The 20580-nt window shown below is 35.2% G+C and overlaps 1 protein-coding gene across 5 annotated transcripts in view; it reads left to right on the top strand.

Annotated features, from left to right (window-relative positions):
* The first annotated feature begins 1091 nt into the window (after positions 1–1091).
* Positions 1092–20580, top strand: part of LOC136036075 (high mobility group protein DSP1-like) — a 161909-nt gene continuing 142420 nt past the window's right edge. For 4 of the 5 annotated variants that reach the window (XM_065718040.1, XM_065718039.1, XM_065718041.1 and 1 more), the window contains exons 1-3: positions 1092–1123; positions 14012–14094; positions 15950–16115. In XM_065718040.1, the coding sequence (XP_065574112.1) occupies positions 1106–1123; positions 14012–14094; positions 15950–16115 (267 nt within the window). In that variant the 5' untranslated portion in view covers positions 1092–1105. Of the gene's footprint in view, positions 1124–14011; positions 14095–15949; positions 16116–17804; positions 18239–20580 lie in introns of those variants that run through there. The other variant, XM_065718043.1, reaches the window with a different exon arrangement.

Raw genomic sequence — 20580 nt, 5'->3', positions numbered from 1 at the left:
TAAGGACACCCTGTTTTGTCTCATAATTGGGAGGGAGCGGGTCATATGAAAACTTTAATCGTTTTTGAATAAGTGGGGGAGGAAATTAGGAAAATTATTATTTTTTTGGAGTGAAAAAGGCTTCATATTTCTGCTTTGGCTCTAAAAAATCATAAACTGCACTAAGTTTCTTCTTTTTTTTAAAAAAAGTCTATTGTTCGACTGACAGTGGCACCAGACAAGTTTCCAGTACAATTTTTATCAAATTATTTTTAAGCCGCTTTATTAGTTTTTTTATCAACATATGTAACTAAAATTAAGTGTAAATTGTTTAAAATGAATTGTACCCTAGCCAGGGGTTAATCTCAATTCTCAGCACCTTTTGTTCGCAAATTATGTTGTTTTGCGTCTGCATGTAAACTGTTGCTTTATTTAATTTATTTGGGGCATAATAAATAGCAATGTTTGGGGAAAATCTTAGACATGATGTGCCAATTTATCATTTTACTCGCAAAAATATAATTTTAAATACATAGCATTTCAATAGCATTGAATTCATTGATTATCTGAAAATTTCATTTGATGATATTTGAACCCAGTTTGGCCCAGGCTTTTCTGTTACGAAATAGCACAAACTCATACTCTATTGCTGGTAAATCTTTGTCGTTACTGGCTATACAAACCGGTATTCACCCTTAACTGGCTTTGCCGTAGCCAGCTAGTCTTGGCAAAAAATTGGGACACATCCCTGCTATCAATTTTAAATGTAAAGTTTTTGATTTTCAAGATGCTGAATCGTTTATCTTTGCATTAAGAGTTTTGGTTTTTTTTTGACGGTGAAGATTCTGGCGCCAAATTGGGTTAAGGTTTTTGTCGAAAATCTCAAAAGTTTTGTTTAATAATTACAATATTTATTGCCATCTATATTAGCTAATATTCCTATTTTGACTTAAAATATCTATTTTAAGGGAAGTCAACCTAGAGTAAGATATATGGGCTTAATATCTTATTAAGATAATAAGAGGGCTTCATTATCTTAATGCAAATTAACTTAACTGATACCTAGAACAAAATTGCGTGCATTTTTCTAATATATATGTATATGTAAAAAATTTGTAATGCCCGCATGGGCGGGCCATGCCAGGTAAGAGCTAAATTGCAGATATTATTTTTAATATATATCTAATATATTAATAAGATGTATTTTAATACATTCTTAGTTTTTGGAAAAAAACTTTTTCCTTGACTTCGGTTCAAGTATAGCCTATTTTTTATAACTTGTGAAAATCTATTGTTGCCTAATATTGCTGCATTTCCACTCTTCACAAGGAAGCACTATAAGAATCTGAAAAGAGAACATTCCAAATACCTATTTAGCCTAAATTGTTCCTTAACATTTACTAGTAGTAGCCTATATAGCCCACCATAGACATTCAAAAAGCTCCAAAGCTGCCAGTAATAAAAATCATGCATACCCAACTACATGCTTGATGCTAATTGATCACTATAGCCTACTGAAATTATATAATGCAAGATTTTATTGGTAAGATTCTAGTTAATTGACTTCTTGCTATCTCAGAAATGGTTTAGGTTAGGAAAATGAAACTTTCAGGGATGAATCTACAGACTAAAGTAGGCTATGTCCTGGGAATGTATTTGGAAGCAACTACCTCTACTCATTCTCCCTCTTGAAGGCCTTGACCTTTGATGATCTTTAAAAAAATATGTGTTATAAAAGTGAAACCTTGCAAAATAGATCTTCTGCTTAATTGAAGTAGGCTAGGCTATAACAAAATTGTTCTCAGCTTCATAACTTTGCTCAATTCCATTTTATAAGGTTATAAAGAGATGCAAATACTTTCCCAAATTCTGAAAAACACCATTAATATGGCTCAAAATTCTACTCAAATAACAGGAATTGCATTTTCAGAACTAAAGGCAGAGAAAAAGCAAAATAGCAACTGGTAACTGAAAATTAAGGTAAAATGTTGTTTTGTCAAAATTTCAATGGGTATAGACCTGTCATTTAGGCAAATTTAAGGGCCCTCTAGAGGGAGAAGGAGTGGAGGTGGGTACTTTAAAATACCTTCCTGGGACATACTTTTGCCTGTTGACCCATCCCTTAAAGTTTCATTTTCCTAACCTAAACCCTTTCTGAGATAGCAAGATGTCAATTAACTAGAATTTTACCATTTTATTTTCTGGGCAAACAACATTGATTGGCAGCCTGGCAGTCCCATGCATTATGAAGCTGTGATGTTAGTTTTGCCCTAATCTAATCCCCAAAATAAACAGAGAATTGGTGCTATATAGTAATTTGGCTGTTTTAGGCTACTAATCCTCCATGTCCTAGGTTCAAGAAGTAAAATTCAATAATTTTTTAAATGGTGAAGTCTTGGTAAAATGATCAATTCCTTTACTCAGTCCTTATGTATTATACTGCAACACTCAAGAAGTGAAGTTAGGTTAATCCTAAACAAAAATACCAAAACATGATGAAAATATAATACTTTGGAAATACTTTGGGGGTTAGCCTAAACTAAAATAATCTAACCCCCATCCCTTAATGTGCAAAACATAGCCCAAATTATATAATTCCAAAGGATTCTGTCACCCACCACTTGTTTTTCACTGAGCTTAAGCTAATTTTTTCTTAGTAGGCTACAGACAGATAAAACCAGTTTCTTCTCAAGTTTTACATTGTGCAAACTTGAGTGTTGGTGGTATAAAACATAAATACCCTTTAATCTATGACATTCAATTATTAGGTATTTGAGATTAATATATTATGCCCAAAACCTAGAGTAATGAGAATAAGACTTGTATAAAATTGTAGAAAATAAGAGAAAAAGGTATCATCTAAAAGGGTCCATTTAATTTCCAAGTAAAAACAATGGTTACATTTTGAAAAAAGGTCACAAATTGCATGTTCATCTAATATATAACTCAATCATATGAAGTGCTTTTCCCTATGCCTGATCTGTCAGTAAGTGAAGTAATGGTTTTAAATAGCTTTGAGAAGCTTGATGTAAATAAGTCAAGGGGACCAGACGGTGTTCATCCACATCTTTTTAAGGAGTGTTGAAAAGATCTCAGTTACCCCCTGTGCATGCTGCTCTGGTTATCTCTTCAGAATGGGGAAGGGGGGTAGCCTAACCTAAACTGATCTAACCCCCATCCCTTAGTGTACAAATACATAGCCCAAATTATATAATTCCAAAGGATTCTGTCACCCACCACTTGTTTTTCACTGAGCTTAAGCTAGTTTTTTTTTTCTTAGTAGGCTACAGACAGTTAAAACCAGTTTCTTCTCAGGTTTTTCACTGTGTAAACTTGAGTATTGGTGGCATAAAATATAAATACCCTATGTATAAAACTATGAAACATAAATTTTTAAATGGTGAAGATTCTTGGTAAAATGATCAATTCCTTTATTCAGTCCTTATGTATTATACTGCAACACTCAAGAAGTGAAGTTAGGTTAATCCTAAACAAAAATACCAAAACATGATGAAAATATACTTGAAAATATTGTTTTCCACTGAGCTCAAGCTAATTGTTTCTTAGTACAGACAACCCTGTGTAAACTTGTGTTGGTGGTATAAAACATAAATACCCTTTAATCTATGACATATTCAATTATCAGGTATTTGAGATTAATATATTATGCCCAAAACCTAGAGTAGAGAGAATAAGACTCATACAAAATTGTAGAAAATAGGAGAAAAGGGTACGATCTAAAAGGGTCCATTTAATCTCCAAGTAATAACAATGGTTACATTTTGAAAAAAGGTCACAGGTTGCATATTCATCTAATTTATAGCTCAATAGTGAAAACATCTCCAAATGTATCATGAATCCCTGTCCCCCCTTCCTCTGCATAGGTAACATGCTTTCCTTTTTTCATTTCAGGATAATTTTTCAATCCAACTATCTTATATTTTCAGACCTCTGAAAATTAAACGGAATAATAAAAGAAAACAAAATCACAACTCCTGGCTCAGCTGTCTAAAATAACCCTCTTTGCATTGATGCTCAGAATTAGACTGAATATAAACATGTTCAAATGAAATTCTTTACCAACAGCCACAACAAACTGTTTAATTCAATGGTATAGTCCTATAAAAATTATGCTTTTACTAGCATAGGAAGAAAGGTCAGTAATTCAATAATGTATGTTGGGTATTTGATCTGTAGTAAATAATTGAGACAAAAACTTTGGAATGTAGCAAAAAAGTTCTGTGAAAGTTACATGGGGTGGATTGTCACTAGTAGTAAATCAATAGGGGGTAGCAACCCTGAACAAAAGGGGATTCTTGGGGGACTGATTCTTTTTTGAGAATACAGATTTTTGGAGAAATCTAAAAAAAATTCAGAGATAAAGGACGCACTAGCACTTTCAAGACAAAAGCTGACAAGTTTTATTAGGCCATGAAAACTTCCAAGTAGCATTGCTACTTTGCTACCCCACTTTTTGCATGGCAGAGCACAACATATGTTTTGACTGCTTTTCTAAGAGCAAAGTTATTTTCATAAATAAAAATGTCTTTTTGGACAAAATATGCCAGCAAATTTCAAAACTGCAAACTAGTATTGCTACTTTGCTACCCCACTTTTTGCATGGCAGGCCTACCTGAGACTAAAAAAAAAGCACAAAAAGAGGTAAAATTCAATGAAAAGAAAACAAACAAGACTGGCCAGAAGAGAGATGATGAAAAACTAAAACAAAGCAGATATTTTGTCTGTATGCAAACTAGGCATCCTTACTGTAAGAGAAACAGATAAAAAAAAAAAAAAAACTCTAAAATACAAACAAATAAAACCACCACCAATTTTAATAAATATAATTATAAATGATCCACATAGGGAAAAGAAGTTGCTAGAGTTACTTCAATGAGAACATCAAAGCAACTGAGGAAAAAAATTTTGAAATTGAAATTAAGTTAATTATTCTGTTGTGAAATAATCCTCTTGTTTGCTATACTAACAAGTATAGCTAACCTTTACCTTCCTCAATTAATTTAGTGACTATATCATAAGAGTGGATCAGGTTTGTCTCAATGGACTGACTTCTTCTGAAACCATGTTGAGATTTCGACAATAAGCCATTTTTTTCAAGGTGATTAATGATAGCATCATTGAAAATACTTTCAAGCAGTTTAGAAATGACTGATGTGAGACTAATAGGCTGCCAAAGCCTGCCAAATAATAGGTTGCCAAAGCACAGATTTGGGACATGATTGACTATAAGTTCTCTAAAAAAAAAACCTACTAATCTATTCATATGAGGCAAAAGTTTGAGTAATGGAGACCAGACAAAAGTAATGGGAAATCTTTGTACTAGGCTTACAAAGTTTTTTTTTTGGAATGTTGACTCTGAAACCCTGTTGTCGTCTGATTGCAAAGTTTTATTTTGATGCAAAACAAGTTTCTTTGACCCTAATCTTGTCATTGCTAAGGTCGTTTGAATTTAAATAAGTAAACAATATCCCCAGCGTCTTGGAGAATGCCCTGAGGGTTCAGCTTGGTTCAGCTTACATGTGGAGGTTTCCCACTTGGCTAGCTACATGGAAAAATGTCCTTAAAAACATACTGTGTCTTGTGCCTATGGGCCTCACAGGACTCAGATCCCATACTACTCTCATTTTTTACGTATAGTTTTTGTTATTTGGAAGCATGGCCATATCCAGGATTATTTTTTTTTGGGGGGGGGTACACATAAAAACCTAAAAAACGCATAAAAAAATTTAGTGTTAAATAAAAGGTTTAGTGTTTTTAATGAGCAGGCTATTAAAGAGGGGGCTACCTTTCATATATGGAGTAATTTCTGTCCGTTTGAGTTTTAATGTTGCTCCTTACTTTCAGCAAAAAACATTTTTTCTTTTGTAAAGTGATCACACATCCATGACCTTTCTTTGGTGAAAAATACACTATTTTAAGCATTTGCAGACGAGAGCTTCAAACCTATTCAGTAGAGTTTTCTGATTGTTATTTTTATTTGGGGTGGGGCAGATGCCTCAAAGGGTGAATGTTAATGCCAAAACATCCTAAATCTCATACCCCTTCAGGTAAATATAGAATTAGTTCTAAAGTTGTGGGTTAAAGGAGTTAGAAGTTGATATTTCATCACTCTTGATTTCTTGTCTACACTGTTATTGTGGTTTTTATTGCACTTGGTATTAACCAAGTGATATATAGCAATTGCAAATTCTGTTGGTTTTGCTACTTTAGGTACTTCCAGGTAAGCAAGGACAATGAAATTTGGCAGGCGTATCAGGGACCGAACCAGATTAAATTAGAAATAGTCGTTTTCGTGAATTGACCATCGGGGGGGGGGGTCGGTTAATTTGGAAAAAATAGAAAAAATGAAGTTTTTTAGGTTACAAACGGGTGATGGGATCTTAATGAAATTTTATATTTGGAAGGATATTGTGTCTCAGAGCTCTTGTTTTAAATTCCGACCAGATCCGTTAAAATTGGAGGGAGTTGGGGGGACCTAAAATCTTGGAAAACGCTTAGAATTGAGGAATCAGGATGAAACTTGGTGGGAAAAATAAACAGAAGCCCTAGATATGTGATTGACATAACCGGAATGGATCTGTTTGGGGGGGGGGGGAATTCAGAAATTTAGAAAAAATTAGGAAATTTTAACTTACAAAGGAGTGATCAGATCTTATTGAAATTTGGAGGAATATCGGGTCTCAGAGCTCTTGTTTTAAATCCTGACTGGATCCGATGACATTGGGGGGAATTAGGGAGGAACCTAAAATCTCGGGAAATGCTTAGAGTTGAGGGATCAGGATGAAACTTGATGGGAAAAATAAGCACAAGTCCTAGAATCATGATTGACATAACCGGAACGGATCCGCTCTCTTTGAAGGAGTTGGGGGGAGGATTATTTCTAAAAAATTGAAAAAAATGAGGTATTTAACTTATGAAGGAGTGATCGGATCTTAATGAAATTTGATTTTTGGAAGTATCTCGTGTCTCAGAGCTCTTGTTTTAAATCCCGACGGGATCTGGTGACATTGGAGGGGGGGAGTTCGGGGGGACCTAAAATCTTAGAAAACGCTTAGAATGGAGAGATCGGGATGAAACTTGGTGGTAAAAATAATCCTCAGTCCTAGATACGTGATTGAAATAACCGGAACGGATCTGCTCTTATTGGGGGAGGAGGCTTAATTCTGAAAAATAAAAAAATGAGGTATTTTTTACTTACAAAGGAGTGATCAGATCTTAATGAAATATGATGTTTTAAAGGATATCGTGTCTCAGAGCTCTTTTTTTATTCCGACCGGATCCGGTGAAGGGAAGTTGGGGGGGGGGTGGAACCTAAAATCTTGGAAACGCATAGAATGGAGGGATTGGGATGAAACTTGGTGGGGAAAATAAGCACAAGTCCTAGATACGGGATTGACATAACCGGAATGAATAGGCTGTCTTTGGGGGAGTTGGGGGAGGGTTAATTCTAAAAAATTAGAAAAAATGAGTTATTTTTGACTTACGAAAGAGTGATTGTATCTGAATTAAATTTCATATTTAGAAGAACCTCGAAACTCAGATCTCTTATTTTAAATCCCGACCAGATCCAGTGTCATTAGGGGGGGGGGGGGATCTTGGAAAACGCTTAAAGCGGAGAGATCAGGATGAAACTTGGTGGAAAGAATAAGCACAAGTCCAAGATAGGTGACTAATATAACCGGATCGGATCCGCTCTCTTTGGTGGAGTTGGGGGGGGGGTAATTCAGAAAAATTGAAAAAATTAGGTATTTGTAACTTACAAACGGGTCATCAGATCTTAATGAAATTTAATTTCTAGAAGGATCTTGTGCTTCAGAACTCTCATTTTAAATCTCGACCAGATCCGGTGACATTGAAGGGAGTTGAAAGGGGGAACCGAAAATCTTGGAAAACGTAAAAATCGAGTTATCTTACGAATAAGTGATCGGATCTTAATGAAACTATATACAGAAGAATCTTATGTCTCAGATGCTCCATTTTTAATTCAAATCGGATCCGGGGACATAGAGGGCTGGAGGGGGGAAAGAGAAATCTTGGAAACTGGGAATCTTGGAAAACCCTTAGAGTGGAGAGATCGGGATGAAACTTGATAGGAAGAATAAGCACAAATTATAGATACGAGATTGACATAATTGGTATGGATTCGTTCTCTTTTAGGGAGCTGGGGGTTGTTAATTTGGAAAAATCAGAAGTATTGTGGTATTTTTAACTTAAGAACGAGTGACCAGATCTTAATGAAATTTGATATTTAGAGGGAACTCATGTCTCAGAGCGCTTTTTCAAATCCCGACCAGATCTTTTGACATTGGGGAAGCTGGATGAGGAATCTGAAAATTTTGGAAAACGCTTATAAATGTCGTAGATACGTGATTGACGTAACCGTACTGGATCCACTCTCTTTTGTGGAGTTAGTTAGTGGGATTCAGTGCTTTGGCGAATTTTGTGCTTCTGGACGTGCTAGGACGATGAAAATTGGTAGGTGTGTCAGGGAGCTGCACAAATTGACTTGATAAAGTCGTTTTCCCCGATTCTACCATCTGGGGGGCTGAAGGGAGAGGAAAAATGAGATAAATTGAGGTATTTTTAACGTACGAATGGATGATCGGATCTTAATGAATTTTGATATTTAGAAGGACTTTGTGACTCAGAGCTATTATTTTAAATCCCGACCTGCATTAAGCCTCTGATTTTCCTTTTAAAGCAATCTATTGATTCTTAGAATTTTCCTAGAGCTCATACCATATGGGCTCTTAGCTCTTTCAACCTCATCACAAGTGAGCTCTTAGCTCTTGTTAAGGGTAAGACTAAACTCCATAATGAGCATAATTAGCTTCATATATGAGGGAAGCTGCTCCATCCTTATTCCCACTTCCACCTCATGGTCGTAGAAACTTTGGAAAATGCTCGTTCGATCAGAATTTTAGAGTTTTAGTCTTTTTTTGCAACTTGAAAGTGATTGAAAACCAACCAGCCCCTATCCTAAAGCCGTTTTTGATATCCGTGCGCTTTTGTTACCCATTAGGACATCTGATCGACATTTTGAGGTACCTATTTTAAACTTTCTCTTATGCTGCTCAATTTATGGTATGGTGAGGGGCTCAGGGAAGGGGGCCAGTTGAGGGCAGGTGCCCCCCTCCTAGAACATCAAATCTCCACTAGATATTGACGAGAAATTTTCGTATGTTGGGGTTTATCTGTTGGATGTTACCTGGTAGCCTAAATGGTTGAAAAAGTTGGAAATAAACAAAATTGATCAAATAACGTTTCCAGTATCAATATTTATGTTTCTCAATATTCTCAATATTGATTTTTGGTCCGATATATTGATAGAAGACTGGCCTATGATTGACAAGTTTTGACTTTTTTAATTCTCCAGGAATTTATTCAAGCGATAATAAGTAGCTGAGTATGCCAAAGCAAAGTTAACTCATTCATTACCATTCTTGAATAAGACAATTAGTAATACTTCATTACTTTTCCACCCGGATGCTTCTTTATCCAAGTGGTCAAGAGTGCTGAACTTGGGCCACCTCGGCACTGGTTCGGCCGTCTCTGGCTTATGTTTCGCTGCCTGACAAAAGAAACAGAAAAGTTGCCAGGGGAACATTAAAACTTGTTTTCTGGCTATAAAATTAAGAAAGAATATTGTCAGTATAAAAAACTACAAAATGAATTTCAGTAAGGTTTAAAAAAAACTTTTAAGTGTATTAATTTCAAATTATATATTGACTGATCAACACCAAGAGTTAGCCGTTCCACTAATCTTGGTGCTCCAACTGTCGGTGGCCAGTTGGACAGTTTCATTTCAAGTTCTCTCTTTAAGACACTATCCGTCTCGTCAGTTAGCGCAATGTCCCTTGCTCTAGTCTTCTTCAGAAAGTAGACCTTAAGTTTTTTAGTTGATAGTTTTTTTTATAATGATAATATAGTGGATTCTCTTTCTTTCTCTTCAGCCTTGACTTTCTCAGTGTCAAATTGGAAGTTGCTAATAGGGGGCTCGTCTTCAACGTCCACACTGTAGTCTGAAGAGTTGTACACAGGGTCATCTACGTCAGAATCGTCACTCCAACTGCACCTCTTGTTTTGAGAAACATGCCTTTTGCTTTTTAGCCTTTTCACTTCTCTGACTTTCTTCCTCTTCAGGATTGGGGCTTTTTGGAAGATACAGATTTTATCCCAGCACCCATGCGTTCTTTTACAGGGGTGTCAGTGAGCATTTCTGACTTTTTCATATATATTTTTTGTTGCTTTTTCGTGTTGAGCCTTTTGGAAAGGGGTTTATGTGGACCATCTCTTTTAACGAATCATTTGCTCATATTTGCTTCTCATTTAGAGTGAACCTGAGCTGTGTTTGTTTTGGGGTCTATGGTAAAAAAAGGAGTTTAAAGGTCACACAGGACTTGCACTGAGCAAAGAAACCTCCCTGGTAAGTGCTTTTCTAGATGTGGTATGTATTCTGTCTGAGACATATATCACAAGGGAAGCTCATAATCCTTGAAGACATCTCTGTTGGTGGGGTCTCTTGCTCTGATTTCACTAGGCCTTTAGGCGCCCCATGACTATCATTTCAGGCTGTAGTTTGTGAGTAGTGTCGTGAGGGACAGCTAAAAGTACAACTCTATTATCTTTAGCTAGATCAAGCAATTCAGTGGTGTATTGGGTGATCTGTCGTCTATTTTCAGAAGTACAGGTGACTGTTTGAAGGGTTTGACTTGACTGATAAACTGCAAGTAAAGGAAAGAATTAAAGACAGTCGTCTAGCCAGAAGTATTTTCTGAGCCGATCTTGACGCTTCCTGGTAAAGCCGTCTTGAGTAAAATTTCCGGACACTTTTCCTGGGGAAAAAAGCAGATGAGGGGCTCTATTCCTAATGCATTAACACCAGTACAAATGGTGGTCAACTTGCCTCTTTCTGCTGACGTGACCTTCGCTACTTACTTCTAGCCTCGCTTTGCAATGATCTTACGAGGCTTGTGGATGTTTTCAGACCCAATTGGTCAACATTCCAGATGTCTTGTGGTCCGAACACGTGTTTATCTAGACCTCGCTCTGTGTTGTTAAAGAAAGCTCATACACTGTAACGGTTCAATGCAGTTGCCCTTCATAAGCTTAATCCCTCTGTCGTTCTTACTTATAGAGTTTTAAGGTGATCCATAAAACAACGGTACCAGTCTTTACCTGCGATTCCTATACTGTCGCCACTGCCCTTCTATTTGCTGTTATCTGGCACTTTTATACTCTTAATATTGGCATATGTGTATGCAAATTTACGTGCTCTAGAGGAGTAGAGTCGATATGCATATAAGCCATCGTTTTCAAGTAAGTGTTTTTGTCCTTTTTCTTTTTCGTAAGTAAACATTTATTGATGCGTTGTAACTCAGGTTTAGACTTTTTAGAGGGATATTCGGCTTCTCGACTTTTTTCATGTAGTCTTGTTCCTCTAGGGACATTGGTACTTTCAGAGAATCCAACTCACTTTTTGTCAACTAAGACAGAAAAAATTGCTGTTTTCCTTTCCTTTAGACCCCCTACGCCTTTTTTTCTCTTTCGTTGTACTTTTGAGCGTTTTATATCGAATGACATTTAACAGGAAAGAATATAATTTCAGTTTACCTGCTGCCCTGATACGATTAAACAACGCCAGGATTAATCAAGTTCTGGGTTTTGTGCTTGCCTGTACCCTTTAAATATGCTGTTTATACAGCTTTTACAACCATAGCCGACTTTTGGACACCTTGGTGCAGCATTCCGAACCTACCTCGAGTATCGTGGCCGAACGTGGGAGTTTCCTATCCCACATGATGGAAAAAATACTTACAGCAAACCGGCGAAGATGGCAAGTCTTGGAAGCTGCCAAAGTCAGGCAAATAATAAGAGAATACAACATGAGTTTACGGCTTTACTAGTATTTGTAATTAGGCATATGCCTTCTGAAAAAATTGAACGAAATTCCAGATTTAATCACCATAAAATGTGATCCAATCTGATATTTTTCATAAAAGTATTAATGCCAGACATTTTAAGAACATACACTGCCATCTGTCAGAGCTTTTATATTCCACCAGAAGTCTCTATAGGTTTTTCTATTGAGATTGTTTGCATTGGCTAAACGTGGGCCGGTCTCCTCTATAACAATTTGCTATTTAATCTTGCCCAACTTTAAACTTTTGAATTGAATTCTTAGACCAAGAAGCAGTTATCTAACCGTAATGTTATTTGTGTCATATCGCTTTTGTAGTTTTTATGTGTTCTGTAGAGTGGAAGTAGGATAGTGCATCTATTACATTATAGTACTACAGGAGAAGTAGAACATGGAAAATATTAAAGGTGGAGTTTTAACGAAATATACAATTACACGTTTCTAAAGACCTATATTCAAAGGACACCGGAAAGTATTTATAAGCAAATTCACAGAATCGGCTGCCCTCCTCTAGACAATATGCTGCCTACGCCATGCGTAGTCGGGAATTATCTGAGGAGGAATTCTCTGGGGGAGATTTTCCGGGGGAAACGCCGGCTCTCACTAATACCTTTACCAATAAAACTCCTATAATTCCTATTATTACTTCTCCTAGTATGCCTTCTACTATTGCGTATACTAAGGATATTAGGTAAACTTTCAGAGAGTAAGGTGGTTTCGAAAAAATTGGAACGTATCATGTACATTTGGGTTATCAAAGGGAGTGTATTAGCAATATCCCAACAACGGCTTAAGGTACTAAGCTGAAATTTTCAGGATACAAATGCTACTAACGTTCTTGCTGCTACTTTTACTGGTATTACTTCTACTATTGACGCCCCCCGAGGATACAAATTTTACTACCACTTTTGCTGCTACTTCTACTGCTGCTATTGACGTCCCCATGCCTTCTAAAGAATATAACATACTTTGCAAGTTACTGAAAACAAAACACGTTTTAAATGTTTTCTCCTCTTTTAACTTTAGTCAATCCATCAATCAATGAATCAGTTTATTCAACCAATATATATTATTCAACCATTGCAGAATATATTTATTCAACCAATAAATTTGCAACAAAACACTTCAACCCGTAAGGCTCTATGGCCAGGAGAAAAACAGGGGAGAAACAAAAATGAAACAAACAAAAATTTCAATAGAATACATTACAACCATTAAAAAACTCATACACACAAACACACACACACAACAAAAATGATCTAAAAAAAAAAAATCTCAAAAGAGGATAAAAAGAAGAAAATGACAACCCTTAATGATAAGCTTGGGAAGTTTGCCTCTTTGTGATATAGTAAAATGTTCCTTTTTTTCTTTTTAAAATCATTTACTTTTCTGAAATCTGTATTGAAAAAGTGAACATAGTGAAAAATACACTTCGCGGGATAAAGGAGGCCCAAGACAGTCCATCATTTTGATCGAAAGCTTCCGTCAGTCGATTGACGTTTCCTTCAATCGACCCTCAATCTCGACCAAAGCTAATTTCAAGCTCAATCGTCTTTTACTCGCGGTTGAAATTTGTTTTATGTATTTTTCCCAGTATTTATCACTGGCCCTCTATCAGTGTTCGTATCTTTTTAAATGCTTCTTCTTTGATTAAATATTTGTAAATCTTTTGCGTCCCTTCAACTCAAATGATTTATTGATCAATGCCAATCAGGGAATAAATGTAACAAGAGGAGGCAGATTTTGATTGGAAACGCGTTTATAACATCATTTTCTATGAATTTTGCTGCTATGCAAGTATTCTTCATAAAGAATATGCTGTAACCAGATTCTAGCTTGTTTGGGACAAATTGGTTATTTTCTTTTTGATTATATTCTGGTACAAATCACCTAAGTCCAGTCAACCCAGAAATCTAGATCATATCTGAAGTTTTACAACTTGGTTCTGTCCAAAGATGGAGGGATGGATTTCATTCAAATATTAAAGTTCTAGGAGTAACATTAATGTCTTCCCTTTGAAGTACCTTACAAACATTCCCATCATGTTCTGTAACATTAATAGACCAAATTCATGGTGTTTTGTTTTTTCAGAGAATGAACGAAAAGAGCGGGAAAAAGAGCAAACAAAAAGCCAAGAAAGATCCGAAAGATCCAAATGCTCCCAGACGTGCAAAGTAAGTGTTGCCCTTTTTGCCAGTTGAGAATTTCAGTTGGTGGTTTGTTCTATTTATTGTGAATTTTGATCTTTATTATGTGTTGCATTGTTTGTTAGTGATGAGAAATGAGTAAAAAAGGTATCATGACCAGTAGCCATGATTTGCATACTTGCCTCTGTTGTCTCTTTGTTGTCTCTTTTTCTTTGGTTCAAAGGTTGATTAAAGATTGTTTAGAGCAACGGAATTTGATAAAAGGAGAGGGTGGTTTGAAAACACTTCCAATTGTCGTTGATTTAGCATAATGAAATACTATGGATTTTCTATTGTCCTTTCCTTAATGCTATCTTGTAAATCATCTGTTTGTCAAGGGAGAAGGTTTTAGTTCTCCAGGGACTGGATCTATGCTGTCAATTATAGGTCAGAGTTTACATTGGTGTCTGGCTAAAGTGGGTTTATTAAGTAACTTGTCATGATTAATTCTAGAATTTACTCTAATTGACCTGTGGTCAGGTTTTTTGGGATGGGGCGGGGGCCTTTAGATACCAGCAGAAAATTGTGTAGTTTTATAAGCAATTTTGTTTTTATTGCTGGATATACATATTAAGCTTTCTGTTATTAATTTTTTAACTCACATAGATCAAATAGACTAAAATCGAATAGTTGTGGGCATCAAGTCATGGCTAATTGTAGAAAGAGCCAAGCAATTTTTAATATTTATAGATCGGATTAAGTATTATTTGTCAGAGGCTGGTATAATCCTTTTTGCAGACGATACTCTTTTACTTGTAGCTGCTCCATCAGTTGATCTACTTTTTGATAAAATGATAAAGGCAATGACCGAGTTTATTGAGTGGGAAGATTTCAATCTTTTGACATTAAATTATAATAAAACTAACTACATTCTATTTTCTCGGATATCTAGTATTGAAACAAATTTAGATTTAATAATAAACGGAAATCAAATAAAAAGAGTAAAGGTAACTAAGTATTTAGGTTTTATGATTGATGAAAATCTATCATGGAAAACACATTCAAATATTATAGCTTCAAAGTTGTCCAGATCTCTGGGTGTGCTTCGCCGAGTTAAAAACCTAGTATCCTATAAAATTCTTCGGTTACTTTATTTTGCTATTTTTTACCCGTATATTTGCTATGGTTGCTCTTTATGGGCTAGTAATTTTGTATAATGTTAAAAAAAAATCCAAAATAAAGCCGTTAAACTTTTATCACCTAAAACTTTATTTACTCATAATATTAATGAACTTTATACTAAGGATCAACTTTTGATATTTCAAAAACAAGAGACTACCAAGTTAGTATTTTCACATATAAATTTATTAATAATATACTTCCCTTTTCTTTCGAAAATTTTTTCTCCATTAATGGTGATCTTCATAGCCACGATACACGAGGGGCATCAAATCTGGTACACCCATTTAGAAATACGGCTAGAGCTTCTTTCGTGATTAGAAATTTTGCCCCCTCTCTGTGAGATATTATTCCAATTGAAATAAGTTTTTTGAAATAAATTAATCTAATCTAAAAAAAAAATCTTATCATTTGTGAGCAGAGTTGTCTATCTATTATCCGACACCACCTTCAACCCTAGATTCCTAGGACAGGAATCACAATTCTGGAGATGATATTGCCGTCTAACATTTTTCTGCCCTTCCTAATGGTGTATGGTTTCTCAGTACAGCTCTATGTTAAATTCTTTTGTAATGTTGAAAAAGAAAGGGTCAAAATGTTCAATCGCGTTTTTCTTTTAATGAGCTGGAGAAGTATGAGAATTTTGCTCTTGGGTTGCGATATGCTGCCGAGCTGTACCTTCGCTAAAGCATTATCCCCTTAGTTTCATTATTATTATTTTTAGATCTGCTTTCTTCTGGTTTTCTAAGGATGAAAGATCAAAAATTGATCTTGGTGTGCGGCTCAAACGCGATCGGGGGTGTGTTGCGATGGAACTTGGAAGGAGGTGGAATGAAACTGATAAAAATGCAAAGAAGATGTATGAAGAAATGGCCTTAAAGGACGAAGTGGTATGTTGTTATTTAATGTTTTAAAACGGCTTGTTTCTTGTTGTATTTATTTGTTTTATTTATCCTTTTTTTTGCCTATATTAGTTTTGTATTGCAATTACCATAGATTAGTTACCCGAAAACTTCCCTAATGACAGAAGAATAAAATCAAAAATGCAGTTCTGTTTTTTCTAATGAGACCATGGACTATTGTTTTTTAAATTTTGTCACTATGGACTATGGTACTTACATATTTATTATTGGAAACAGCGGGAAGCTTATATAAAATAAGAACTTTTACTGCAACTACCACAAAACAAAAAAAAGGAAGGCGAAAATGAGAAAACCAGATAAATGAAAAAAAATATGTACATATACCAAATATGTTTGACAGTTTGACAGATATTTAACTGATTATATAAAAAGTTGTCGTGTTGATGGCTAGCGGCTAAATTTGACAAAAATAAAATAAAAAGTAAGTTTCTGTTTGATCTATCAGTCTTCTGTGAAATTGGGGCCAAGGGAAATTGGGGTCAAAATGTCCAATCGCGTTTTTCTTTTAATGAGCTGGAGAAGTATGAGAATTTTGCTCTTGGGTTGTGATATGCTGCCGAGCTGTACCTTCGCTAAAGCATTATCCCCTTAGTTTCATTATTATTATTGTCAAATTTTATTATTCATTGTCAAATTTTACAATATATTGTCTCACCCGCCGTGAATGAACCTGTTCCCCCCTCAACAGGTTTGAACCCAACCCACCGTGAATTAGCATGAGAGGGTGGACTCTAGTTCAGCATTGTGGAGTGATATGCATGAGAGGAAAATTTTCATCCAAGTCAACTTGTAGTCAACCTGCGATTGTTCCCCAGCGAGAACCTCCAACCGGTACGACTCTAGTTCGTCATTGTAAAGGGTCTGTCTTGGCTTTTTTCTACAATTGGCCATGACTTCCGTTGAAACACAATGCTAGTCTCAAAACAGTTGCCCCGTGGCCGCTGGGCCCTAGTCGCTCCTGAGCCGTTCTTGATAGTGCAAATGCGTCTTTCTTACGACCTTGTTACACGTAGTACACCTTCCTGACTCATACAGTTCACCACCCTTCTCACCATCCCCGAAGACCTCACTAAATTTGATTTCAAAGGATTTCAATAAAAGGGGTACCAGAATTGATAATAAGTAAAATACGCTTAGCTACATATATATATATATATATATATATATATATATATATATATATTGTATAATATATTAGTTCTTCATCACTTTTTCGATGGTTTTATCTCCGTGGGGCTCTTAGAAAATGTAAATTTTTTAAATCACACCTTATCTACCCATGAAAGTTTTTGCCCAGAAAATTTCTTTTCCGCCAAAAACTAATCCATGCTACCCCTGCCCCTCCTTAGGTAGTGCTCATTTTCACATTTAGCATTTATCTTGTATTGACTAATTCAGTTTTAAGGAACACATTTGTATCTGTGCTTTTCCTATGTCATAAAATGTTCGAGGAAAGTCTAAAAGGATTTGTTAATAGCAAGCATTATTACATGTGAAGAAAAAAGGTCTTGACCAGACATCGCAACCATCTTGAGGTTTTCGCTCTTGTAATGTATTTAGCCAGTCTTCAAAATTTATCCTTTTATAAATTTTTTTGTTCGGAAAAAACATATTGTCTATTGTCTGCAAATGATTGACTTTTCTTTTCTTTTCTAGATAATGAAGTAGCTCAGCAGTAGAACTCTCTATATAAGCCTGTTTTCTGTTGCATTCGTCTTTTTGTGTATAGACGCTTATTTTTACATAAAAAGACAGTGCAGCAGAACTGGTTTCTTATAATTTTAAAGTTTAAATAAAAAAACAAGGGTTCTAAACCTCAAGTTAAATAGAATCTCAGTAAAATTCGCGTATATTTTTTTTGCTCCCCTTTTTATATTTTACTAAGAAAATAGAACCCTCAAAAAATTTTTAATCAATTTTGCTTCAATTTTTTTGCTCATCCTTCACCTAACGAATTTACTGCTCATTGAAGCTGTGCAATTATGTGGCCTCTGCTCCTGCCAAAGAACCTCTTCCTGACTCAACATACAACAACATTTTTTATTTTATATTTTAATATAAATTTAATCAATAAAATTATTGTTTCTTTATATTCTTGCAAACTGCTTGTTGTTCTGAGAGCTAGGGATAGTTCATAGGGAAGGAGTACAAGATAGAGAAAATTAAAATAAATACATAACTACGTTTATCAAAACAATTTATGAAGAGCACTTACTATACACGAACAACTATTGTATACTTTCAACTTTAAGCATCCCCTTTTAAGAAGGGGATGCCATGAAGGAAAAGTGATATTGTGGTTATGTTTCAAAAACAGTTTCGACAGACCTATTTTGGGCCCACCATTTTATATTTGCGGATTAATGCTAAACTTAAAAAATGTAGCTAGGACTTTTTTATATATAGAGTGAACCTGATAAAAGTAGGAAAGGGGATCTTGCTTGTCCAAAAACCCCAATGCCAAGGTTTACTGTATCTATATGCTTACTAATGGCGAAGTAATAATAATCATAAAATGACTAAAATGATTCATTCTTTCGAATATATTGACCATCGGGTAAAGAATAATTTCAATTGAAAATATATTGCGTATTCATTGAAGAGGCAATGCTACTAGTTGTTTTGGGGAGTTAAATGAGGGTTGCCCAGCTCATATTAATGGCCTTTTCTGTTTCTTTTTGTGCTGGATTTCTTCATTCAATTTAGTCCGTTTGGTTTAAGATTGTTAACTTAGAGGATTCGACTTATGCCCGCTCTGGTCTCTAAAATTGTATCTTTTCTTTCGCGAAAATGCATCGTTTTCATGCATCTTAAATCAATTAACAGTGTATACAGTACTTTTGCGTTGACGATAGCTTCTGGTCTATGGATGAGCATCCTAACCCCAAAAAACCTTTGGGGGTTTTCATGAGTATCTAGGCTTGTATGAGAAGCCTAGAGGAAACTTTTAAGAACCTAATAAAATTATCGAAGAAGAATTTTTATCGTCCTTCAAAAGAACTTTGCTGTAAGGTCGTGGAAATATGGCATATATTTTATGACATTTTACAAAATGTTGAAGATTAGCAAAAATATATATAAAACGCCTTTTTAAACTGTCGATTGTTGAAAAGACGTTATACTTTTGACTTTGGGGGAGACCTGTACTTAACACTTTCGGTCTCTAAAACTCATGAAAATTTGGTTATAATAAATTTTCAGTTGATTGAAAATCGAAAGTAACTCTAGAACAAAAGAGGTTATAGCATTAAGCGTTAATTATTTATAGCATAAGTGCAACAGCGTTTTTCATTAGCTTGCTCTTTGGGAAACAAGTTCTTTCTGCTGTTGTAATTGAAAATACCCTTTATAACAATTTTTTTGCCGATTCGAGATATAAGGCTCAACCCCTTTTCATAGATTGTTGGTAACAGTAGTATTTTTTTAAATATAAGAAACATAGGAATTGACTATCCCTTGTGAGGTGTTTCTTCACCTACCGTAACGGTGATACTAGTATATAGCTAGTAAGAATGGTGGGTACTCAGAAGAATATCCATTGACACCCTGTTATATCTCTAGAAGCCGTATTATTAATTCTTTGGAGGAGTATAAACAGCTTTCTATGAGCTCTGCAGAACACGGACATTCATTTTTGGGAACAAGCTTTGTGTAAAATTTGCAGAGAAGTATAATTGAGATGGATGGCATTGTGTCCATAGAACGTATAATTTCACCATGCTTTCTTGCCCAGAAGGAACAAACCCATTCGAGAATATCTACCGCTTGAATGGATGGTGAAAATATATTTTTGAGGAGATGGGATTAATCAATATTCTTTATAGCTTTACCTCCAAAGATGAAACCAGGGTGTTGCACGATCTTTGACTGACTAACTGATCTTTTGTGTGTTCTCTCTGTCTTTGATTTTTGGAAACTGACCCTCTTGACAATAGATAACTTTTCTGTCTCCACAAGATATACCTGTGGGTACCGGGAAACCTAGGTTGTGTCTCCATTTCTAAGGACATTTGTCAGTATCAGTAAAAAAGTATAGAGAATTTTTTACCTCAAAACAGCGTCGATCTGAAAACACTGTCAATTAATCCAATCTGTTTTAATGTATTGCACCTTGCATACGGTAAAGCCCTGCTTGTCCATAAATGTGGTCATGATAAAAGTTGAAAAAATCAAAAAGAAAGTGTTCTCCACTAATATTTAATATTTGCACCATAATGCATTTTAAATTACATAAGCCGATTTTTTTTTTCTGTTGACAAGATTATTACCTGCCCTTTAAATAAAAATGGTTAATGGCCTCTTTTGAATTATATTATTGAAAACAGGAAGTTTTGCATAAAAAGCAAAAAGTTCAAACCAAACGAGAACCAAAAAGTAAAATCCAAAAGATTTTGCATAAACTCTTAGTTTGAGCAAAATAATTTTGATAACT

This window comes from Artemia franciscana, chromosome 15 (genome assembly GCF_032884065.1).
Source record: "Artemia franciscana chromosome 15, ASM3288406v1, whole genome shotgun sequence".
Taxonomy (NCBI): Eukaryota; Metazoa; Arthropoda; class Branchiopoda; order Anostraca; family Artemiidae; genus Artemia; species Artemia franciscana.
The sequence above is the reverse complement of the archived record's forward strand: the minus strand, read 5'-3'. Positions and strand labels throughout refer to the sequence as shown.